Source organism: Alexandromys fortis, unplaced genomic scaffold (assembly GCF_014885135.2).
Source record: "Alexandromys fortis isolate MF-2015 unplaced genomic scaffold, M_Fortis_MF-2015_v1.1 scaffold_232, whole genome shotgun sequence".
NCBI lineage: Eukaryota > Metazoa > Chordata > Mammalia > Rodentia > Cricetidae > Alexandromys > Alexandromys fortis.
Window position 1 is genome coordinate 801543 of NW_026068110.1, and position 10444 is coordinate 811986.

At 46.2% G+C, this 10444-nt stretch overlaps 1 protein-coding gene across 6 annotated transcripts in view; it reads left to right on the top strand.

Moving 5' to 3' along the window:
- The window catches only part of Cfap221 (cilia and flagella associated protein 221), a 93093-nt gene that overhangs the window by 74230 nt on the left and 8419 nt on the right, over window positions 1–10444 (top strand). For 2 of the 6 annotated variants that reach the window (XM_050124443.1, XM_050124445.1), the window contains exons 23-24: window positions 1590–1685; window positions 3745–4522. The exons of 1 other annotated variant lie outside the window; for it this stretch is intronic. In XM_050124443.1, the coding sequence (XP_049980400.1) occupies window positions 1590–1685; window positions 3745–3853 (205 nt within the window). In that variant the 3' untranslated portion in view covers window positions 3854–4522. Of the gene's footprint in view, window positions 1–1589; window positions 1686–3744; window positions 4525–10444 lie in introns of those variants that run through there. 3 more of the 6 variants (XM_050124444.1, XM_050124449.1, XM_050124446.1) reach the window with 3 other exon arrangements.

A 10444-nucleotide genomic window follows, 5' to 3' on the forward strand; every position in this document is an offset into this window, starting at 1 on the left:
ACCTCTGGATTCCACTGCCTGGGAACCAAACCCTCAGCATGAGCCCTTTGGGGAGACACTTCATAGCTGAGCATAAACCCGAACTATAACAAAAGCAGTTGAAAGATACTTTCTTTTCACCTATAAACTGGGTCAGACTGGGGCAAGAGTCCCATAGGTAAGCGATTGCCACACAGCATGATGGTCTGCGTCCAGGTCCCCAGATGCTGGGCACAGTAGTGCAAGTCTGAAACTGTAGCATCCCTGACATGTGACATGCCCCCCCACTCGAAATACCCTTGAAAACTGCAAAAAGCTGCTGTAGTCCTGTGTAGTTGGGAGTGAGCATTTATTACACCGGTGATTCTGCAGACATTGGCCTCTGTTATCAACTCCCTTATCTCCAGCGTGGAGGGTGGAGACAGGAAAATCACTGGACTCTGTTTGGCCAGCTAGCCTGGGGTGCACAGCAGAAAACAGCAAGAGACCCTGCCTCAGACAACATAGAAGGCAAGGTTGTGACCTTCACATACATCCAGTGACACTCACATCACACACACACACACACACAAGCACACTCATGTGCGTGCACACACACACACACACACACAGACTGAGTAATAAATAAAATAGATCCTTAAAATTTCTTTCACTAAAGGCTATTTAGAAATCGACTGTTCACAAGGTGACCCAAACTCAGAAAGATAAAAATGTTTCCTGTCGTGTGCAGGTCCTAACCTAGAGTGTGCACATATGTACGTGTAAGCAGCTGTGAGTGTGGGCAAAGCCTGAGAATCTAGGGAGGAGACGGAGAGGGTGATAATAGGGGATGAGGAAGGAGGGGAACAGGTGGAAAGACACATGGGACAAGGAAGAGTGGGGAGGCTATCAGGGTGACAGGGGTGGCAGGAGGTGGGGGAGACAGGGAAAGAGAGTCACAAAAGCACCCTTTGCTCTAAAATGTCATAATTGAACTTAATGCATTATATGTTGATTTTTAAAAATAAAATTTTCAAAAGAAATTTGCTTTTTGATTTCACAGCAGCTGTGAACTTCCTAGTTATCCGTGGCTTTGGTTCTATTTTAATCCCATTGTGTCCTGAGTACTTCATTGGATAGATCTAATCTTTTGAAATCCTTTGGGCTTCGTTACAGTGTCGACATGGGCCCTCTGATAAATGTTCCAGGTGCACTTGAAAGGGGCCTGAAATCTGTGACCCCCTTTTTAAAAACAGCTTTTTATTCCTTGGCTATAAATATCTTCCCCAGCATCGTTGGCTGGCAGAGGCAGTGTGTCTGTCCTCTGCTCCTCTACAGCACTGTGGGCTGGTGAAGGCAATGTGTCTGTCTGTCCTCTGCTTCTTTATAGCACCATGGTCTGGCGGGGGACAGTGTGTCTGTCTGCCCTCTGCTTCTCTGCAGCACTGTGGGCTGGCGGAGGCAGTGTGTCTGTCTGTCCTCTGCTTCCCTGCACGTGAACTCAGAGGAAGTAGCTGCAACTAACACTGGAAAGCGCCAGCACAGCAAGGCTCCCAAATGCTCCGCCTTCCATCCTTTGTTTATGCTGAGAAGGAAGAACTGTCCCCACTCAATGTCTAATTCCTTTCCAGAGACCTGTGTGAGCAGAGCATAGAAATCATGCTGACTCCAGAAATGATCCAAGTGGAATTCCCCATGATCAACCACAAGGACGCCAAGAAGGAGAAGTAAGTGGGTGTCTTTACCTGGAATAAGATTCATCCTAGGTGAAGGTCGGAGCTGTCATAATGTCTGAATCTCAGTATCACAAGTGTTGAAAGGGGCATATCTCCAATGTTTCAAATATTTACACGTGTCAGCATTTATACACTATCATCTCCTTCAAATGCTTTAGCAAGAAGCCTTTAAAAAAAAAAGAAGCTGGAGAGATGGGTAAGTGATTAAGAATGCATACTGCTCACCCAGAGGACCTGAGCTCAATCCCCAGCACTCACATCAGCTCAAACCTGCCTGTAACTCCAGCTCCTGGAGAGCCAGTTCCCTCTTCCAGCCCTTTGGGCACCGCATGCATGTGCACAAGCCCACACGCGTACATATACACATAATTCTTTAAAATAACAATAAAATGTTGTTAAAACTTGAATCCAGACATGGGGAGGATCAGTCTGTAAGTGTGTGCTCAGCAAGCGTGAGAACCTGAATTCGATCCCCTAAAACCTGTGTTTTGGTTTGGTTTGTTCTTTAAAGAGGCAAATTGGACGTGGTGGAACATAACTTTAATCCCAGCACTTGAGAGGTAGAGGATCTCTGTGAGTTCAAGGCCACCCTCATCTACGTAGTGAATATCAGACCAGCCAGGGCTACATAGAAAGACCCTGTCTCGAGAAAAAAAAAAAAGATATGATAGTGTATGCCTATGATCTCAGCACAGGGAAGGCGGAGACAGGAAGTTAACTGAATTCGTGTGCTCCAAGTTCAGTGAGAGACCCTGTCTCAAAATAAAGCAAAGAACCCCAAGGAAGATACCCAACGTGTTCTTTACGTTCAGTGCAATGGCTGCACCTAAGCAAGGGCTGTCCCAACCAGCAATTGCAACCCTGCTGCTACCACAGCTGCACAGGCTGCAGCCAGGTGGGAAGTGATCCTCTGCTACCGGCTCTACCACTGCCGCTAAGGGAAACTTTATCTAAATCTCTATCCTTCTACAGAAATCAGGATTCAAAGGTTGAGAGGAAATTCTGTTCACTCAGAGAGGCTGAATAGCAAGCAGCTAACCTCTCCTGGCTTGTGTCTCCCCAAAAAAGGGGCATCCTTCTGCTCAGTCCCCACATAAAAACCTCAGCTACACTTAGTTCCTCCCTAGCACTTCCTGTCAGCTACTTGCTGACTCAGCCTCCTGACCCAGGTTAGTTTTATTTGATCAATTAAATGTAACACGCCTCTGTATCATTAACAAAAACAGCAGAAAAAGAATGTTACACACCTTTACAAAGTTAAAATAATTTTCCACAACACCAGTGTGAGCCTCTGGCCTACACACACACACACACACACACACACACACAAACATGTCTGCACTCACATATCCAAGGATGCAAACCCAGCTATTGCTGTCTGAGCATTGAGATACTGTGGCATCTGTGTGACTGGTTTCTCATTTCACCTTCACGGTGGTCAGAGTGACAGGGGTGAGCAGAATGGGAGGTGGAAACCGTAAGAAACTATGTAGCTGAGACCCAAATCCAGTTAGAGGCACTTGGGGGCTGAAGGTTCGTTCTCACTGGTTACTAAATTACTGCCAAATATAATCAAAACCTTCTTTCTGTATTAAAGCAGAACTTCCAATCTTCATGGGACATCAGGATAATTCACATGGTTTTTTGAAGTTTGTTTACTTGGTGTGTGTGTATGTATGTTGTGTGTGTGTGTTCTCTCCTTCCATGATGTGGGTCCAGGGAATCAGACTCATGTCTCAAGACAGGGCAGCAAGTACCTTTACCCCACTTCTAAATTCTTTTAAATAACATTTATTGATTGAATTTGTATGTTCTCATGTGAATATATATGTATATATGAATATATGTATGGGCCTGTATGGGCCATGGTAAGCACACAGTGGAGGCCAGAGGACACTTGTCTCTCTCTTTCTACTCTGTGGGTCTCGAGGATGGATCTCAGGTCATCAGCCTTGGGGCTGTTGCCTTTACTAAGGAGCCATCTGGCCTGCTTGACTTGCATGTTTTAATAAGTGGCTTAGTGTATCTTTGTTGTGTTTCCGATATTCAGGGATGCCAAAGACTCAGCCCAGCCTCTAGAGAAGGTGGGAGAGAAGGTGCTGGAGGAAATGAAGAATCTCCGGACCAAAGCTCTCAACACATACTTGATTCTACACTAAGCATCACCGTTGTGTCTATTACCCCTCTTTGCCCTCGAAAGCCACTGAGGTCCTCTGAGTTCATTTACATTCAAGCCACTTTTAGAATTAAAGTTTCTAGAGGCAGGAATTGAAATGTGGATGCCTTGGTTTTAAACTATATTTTTTCTTGCTGGAAATAAAAATATGTCATTGCTATGATGGCAACGCTGAGACTCTTGGTACAAGACTAAGCTGGACAAAGGCGAGTGTCACCGTGACAAGGGACTAAGGGCCAGGGGCCGGGAGAGGGGTCAGTCAGTAAAGTGCTTGTCTCAAGCATGAAGACCTGAATTTTATCCCAAGAATCCATGTAAAATGCTGCGTACAAAGGTACACGCTTCTGATCCCAATGATGGTGAACAAGAGGTTGGGGATGGGAGAAGATCCCTGGGACTCAAAGGCCAGCCTGTCTAGCCTGCTTGGCGAATTCTGGGCTAGTAAGAGACCCTGGACTTTTTGGTTTATTTTTTGTTTTGTTTTGTTTTTTTCAAGACAGGGTTTCTCTGTGTAACAGCTCTGGTTGTCCTGGAACTCCCTTTGTATACCAGGCTGACCTTGTGCTGGGATTAAAGGAGTGTACCACCACAGTCCTGCAAAAGAGACCCTGCTTTAAAAATCAATGTGGAAAACATCCTGAGGAATTGTGTCTGGGGTTGACCTCTGGCCTCCACACACACATTCACATGCACCCAGACTTGTCACACACACACATGCCAAGAGACTAAGAGCCAGGCACTCCTACAGCTGTTTCTGGGAGTTGTTTGTGGCAGTTCGTGGACCTGAGAGGGATCTGACTTCCCACCTCTACTGGGAACCTCTCAAGGACCTTGACCTTAGTGGCCACTCCCAAGAACATCATGAGGGCAGGAACACTGGCCCCTGGAGTAGCTGTGCTGGGGGCAGAGCTTGGCTAGGACTGGCTCTGGTGTGGACATAGTGAGACAACTAGAATTTGCACTCACTTGGGAACTGGACAGCACCCCTCTGGGAACTCCCAGAAGCACCTGGAGCAGGAAGTCAATACAAAATGCCTAGAATTCTGGTAACCAGTTCTTTTCATTGTGTTTGTCAACAGGGCTCCATTCACAGGCACAGGCCAGGAAGGTTGATGGTGTCTGGGTTCCGTCACACTCATAATTATCCAAGTGTGTTTGGAAGTATGTTCACTTCTCTGTTCCTGTATGTATGTATATGTGTGTATGTGTGTATGTATGAATGCATGTGTTTGTGTGTGTATGTATATGTGTGTTGTGCATGTATATATGTATATTATGTGTGTATATATGTGTGTGTATATATGTGTATGTATATGTGTGTGCATGTGTCTATGTATGTATGCAATTACTTGTCGATGCAACAAAATACGCAACAAAAGTGACTTAAGGAAAGGTTTTATTCTGGCCCATGGTTTCAAGGAATAAAGGAAAGTCATGGCAGGAAAAGTCATGGCAGGAAAATCAAGCCATCAGGTGAGGAAGGCACCGTGGCAGGAGCTCAAGACAGCTGGTCACATGGTATCCACAGCCAGGAAGTGCTCAGCTCAGCTCACTTCCCCTTTTTCCTCAGTCTGAGACCCCAGACCATGGACAGTGATGTCCACACGTAAGATGGGTCTCTCCAACTCCACCTAACCCAGATAATCCCTGTATAAAGAACCAGATATAACAGACACTGCAGAGATTTATTTCCAAGGTGATTCTAGATCCAAAATTAATGATCAAGATTAGCAATCAACAGTATATAATCTTAAATTGTCAGAACCTGCCTCTCTTTCTCACATACACACACACAGGAGAACATACACACACACACACACACACACACAGACTCCAGTACTCATCCTTTGGACAGGACAGCAGCTGACTGCCAGGAACCCACCAGAGACCACTGGCGCTCAGGAGCCCTTTGGCTACCCATCATTCGCAGGGCAACCCCTCATTTCTCAGCCCGTGGGTCAGCGGCCTATTCATCTGAGTCTGCTTGGGAGAGAATGTTGGCTTCTGCTGTGTTGAGGATGTGGCTCGGCTGCTGGAGAGTTTGTTGAGTTTTGTGTGAAGTCCAAGTTCCAACCCCAGCTCTGTGCAAACTGGGTCCTGCATTGAATACATCTGCTTGGCCTCCGACACTGCACAGACAAGTCCAGACTGTGCTTCTGCAGGACCTGATTCCTCCAAGTTCAGGTTTGGCACTTGTCTGCTTCCCTCCGCAGCTCCAGCCATCGGTTCCTAAGCCTCTGGCTGGTTCTCCTCCTTGCCCCTTTCCTTTCAGGTACTCAACATTGCTTTCATAACTCCATTAGTCATTTTTTCATTACTGTGACAAAAGAAACTTAGGGACAAGTTTGTTGTGGGTTATGGTGCCAGGGAACCATCATCAAGGAGGCAGGAGTGTGTGGCTGCTGCTTGCGTTGCATCCACGGTCAGGAAGCAGAGAGAGACGGATGCTGGTGCTCAGTTCACTTTCTCCTTTTCATCCAACCCGGGATCTTAGCCCATGGAGCTGTGTCAGTCACAGTCATGGGGGTCTTTCCACCTCTTTTAGCCTGGCCTGGAAACTCCCTTACAGACATGGATCCCGTCAAGTGGAACCTCAAGATTAACCTCACAGTGACTCTCTGGCTCAGGCTTTGTTCTATGAACTTGAATCTGTTCACATGTCAGTGTACGTTTGTGCCTGCCTCAGTTTCCCCACCTATAAGTAAGCACCAATTTCCCAGCTTTTCTGACCTAAAGCTTAAAGCGATAGGAATAGCTGCATTTAGCTGTGTTAGGGTTTCTGTGCCCTCTAGCGGATGTTACAGGAAATACATCTCTTGACTTGAATGTTCTAACCTCAGTTCCTACGTGAACCAAATCACCTTTCAGATGGTTCAAAGAGCTTTTCCCCTCCTTCAGATCTCCTGTGGATGAAAAGAGGTAGGGAAACGTCAAAAGTGTTATCCTGAAATCCATACAATGGTAAAAGTTCCTTTAGCACACTCATTGTGATGTTCAGAGGTTCTCCAGGATCTGTTGGGCCAGTTTCATGGGGACAGTGGCTAGAACAAGATTGTCATCATGACTGAGTGACTGGGAATCTCGGGTGCAACACTAGCTTCTGGAGATCTGGCAGCTCTCTGTCTCTCGCGCTTACTAACATTATCACACCTTTCCTGTTAGATTTAAACTAGGGGCTAATCAGGCCACACTAACCCGTACAGTAGGGAGAGTCTCTGTGAATCTGTATCGGGCAGCCAGTGTCCAGTACCAGGACTCCAGATCAGAAAAGCTAAGTTCCAGACCAGATGTTGTTCAAGTTAAGCCCATCTGGAGCCTCCTGTGCCCATGCCCATCCTCATAGTTGATTCAGGATCCCTGCTGCTACAGAGAGATACAGCCACTCTTCTCAGAGCCTGTGAGTCTGTAGACAGACTCCTCGGGTGCCAAGAGTCCTGAGAACGACAGGCACCCAGGAGACTTACAGAGCTCAGGTTGCCAGATTCAGGCATGAGGGAGGCTAGATGTTAAGGGAGTGCATCCATCCTCCATATCTCCCCATCACCTAGTTACACATTAGCAAGAGTACTTCCTTCTCATGAGACACTCCATGCCCTTTCCCCCAAAGCCTAGATAGACTCCTTGACTCCCTGGGCAGTCCAAAATCCTTTGCTCACTGTCTCTTGTGGCCTCAAGAAATAAACACCATCGGTGTGTGCTGTTGAACTCAGGGCCTTATAGTTTCCTAAGACTCAGTATAATGGTAAAAATAAAATGGTGCTGTTCCATGAGTGGCAGCAGTGGTAGCAGCGGGCAGTGGGCCATGAGGGGCAGCAGGTCCCCACATGGCAGGTGAGAGACAGAGACAGATAGGCACACCATGCAGAGAAAGTGGGTATTTATTTAGTGGGTTATGGAAGGGAAAGGGGAAAGGGAGAAGGGGAAGAGCAGAGAGAGGCAGAGATAGAAAGAGAGAGAGAAACAGAGAGAGAGGGAGGGGGAAGAGGAGAGGAGAAGCTACCTCTTCAGGAGAGAAATGGAAAGGGAAGAGCTCAGGCTGGAAGAAGAAGGCAGATCTGCTTGCCTTGGCAGACCAGGGAGGGGGTGGGCAGGGCATGTCTCTTAAAGGGACAGGGCAGACCATTACACTCAGGAGCTAGAGAATTGAAGATCTCAAGAGTAACCTCTCTCCTTTCAGATTAGTTATAGCTCAAGCACTTTTAGTTGGTGAAGTATTTTTTACAAAACGTTGCAGAACTTGGGGATCACTGCCTGTGCCCCCACGAACCAGGTCTGGCCACTATCAACAGAAAATCAGCTCTCTCATCAAAGTAATAAAACTATTATGTCCAGATCACAGAGTCCCCCCAAAACCAACCAAGAGACCAAGTCCTGTATGTAAAAGCAAAGAGCCTTTATTCTCACACAAGTTTGCAAACTTGGACTCTCCATGTGTCCATCATATTGCAGTGGTCGGAGAGTTCCAAGCTCAGTTAGGGTTGGGTTTTTATAGAGGCAAAGGTGGAATTTCTAAGGTTCAGGACCCCTGATTGGCTGACATTTGTCTAGGGGTGTCCTGTGGAAAAGCGATGGGTGTGTTCTGGCAGGTGATCCTATTTACAATGGTTGGAACCTTAGGAATTTCCTTTGGATGGTCTGTCCCTGGGTGATACCTGGGTGGTCTCAGTTTGTGGTCTTTCTTGGAACTAGGTAATTCCTTAGGGTAAACTACTGAGACTCAGGCCTCTATTGAGCTTGTCAGGGCTGGGTCCTACATAAACACAGATTATTCTGGAGCCAAAAACATGTGTCCATGGCCTGGAAACACAGATATAGATCTCCCACATACCACATCATATATGAGTCTTTTCTTTCAAATAAAGTCTTTGAAGGGTCTTCCTCCCCTAACTTAGGGTTAGTGGCTAATTGGTACACAATAGCTATCTAAACATGCTCTGATCTGCTTTGAACTTCTTGAAGGAGCAGGTGAGTCCAACTAGTTGGGGGGGGTATAATGGTGAAAACAAAACGCTGCAGTTCCCTGAGGGGTGCAGTGGCAGAAACACTGCAGGTTCCCAAGTGGCAGCAGCAGGCAGTGGGCCACAAGACCACAGTGGGCCATAAAGGCAGCCAGGTCCCAGGCAGGAAGCTGTGCAACAGGTAAAAGACAGAAACCTGTCCCACGAGGACCCGTGGTAGGTGAAAGACCTAGACAGATAGGCACACCATGCAGAATGAGGTTGGGTATTTATTTAGTGGGTTATGAGGGGCAAAGAGAAAGGAAAGGGTAGGAGGGAGAAGAACAGAGAGAGAAGAGGGAAGGGGAGAAGTGGGGAGGAAGGAGAGAAACAGAAGCTGCCCCTTTGGGAGAGGAAGGAAAGGAATGGACTCAGGCTGCAAGCAGAAGGAAGATCTGCCTGCCTCGGTGGTGGAGAGGGGAGGGAGTAGGCAGGGCTTGTCTGTTAAAGAGACAGAGCAGACCATTACATTCCCATTTCTTTTTTTATAATAAAAAGGTGGGAGGCCAGACTCATCAGGTTAAAGGAATTAGGGCAGCAGATTCTCAAGACTGCTTCCTGCTTATTTGTGGGCATTGTCTGGGAGGAGAAACCTGAGAAAGCTGGGTGCTGATCACATCCTGGAGTAGCTGGACTCCTTGTTCCTGCCCAGTGTTTGTAGTATAGAAATGTCTGGTGTCTCTTACACCTGTTTAAGGTATTGGCAAAACAGAGAACAAAGTTAAGTTCAGAAAAAAAAAATTTAGACCAGAGAGTTGAGAGGGGTGTATCTGATCTGTTTAAGGTGGATTATTCAATTCAGCTCCCTGGAACTCACAAAAATTTTTGATTTTATTAGAACATAAGTTTTAAACATATGCATTTTATAAACAGTAGCATACTTATGTCAGAATGACTGTGACAGATATTTTGCATAATGGAAGTATTTTTAAGATTATGAAAGGCAGCATGAGAGAAAAATTTGATAGCATGAACTTGTCCTCACACCTTTATAAATTGCAGGTACACACCTTAATAACTTGTATTTGTATTTTGCTGAAATTTCTTTGGTCATGTTATCCTTTTAAACTAACAAAACCTCTCAGCTGTCAAACTGCATCAGAGATCTCTGAGAAGAATAAATTTTTACTTGAGTTTTTGATTTAAAAAGACAAAGAACTTACTTGGTTGGCACCTAGAGCTATTCCTCAGGGTCCTCCATGGTGGCTGAGGGTCATATTTGCCTTTTGCTGTTTAGCACAGGGCCTGCCAGGCTCTAGATCCTGTGGGCTAAGAAATCTGTAGGAAGACAAGCCTGCCTTGACCTGAGCATCTAGGCTGTGGATTCCAGCGATTCTGTCCATGTCTGGAGATCTTCAGTTTAGATGAAAGGCAGTTTTGCCCAGTGGTCAGCATTTGGTAGTTGAAACAAATTGCAGATGGATGTTATTCTGTGCTCATTTGTCTTCCATGACAGGTACAAAGAAGGCTTTTCAAAACGAACTGGCTTGCTAGAGTACCTGACTGGTAAACTCTAGATTCAGTAGCAGACCTTGCCTCAGTAAATAATGTAGGGAGTGACTGAGGAAGACACATGA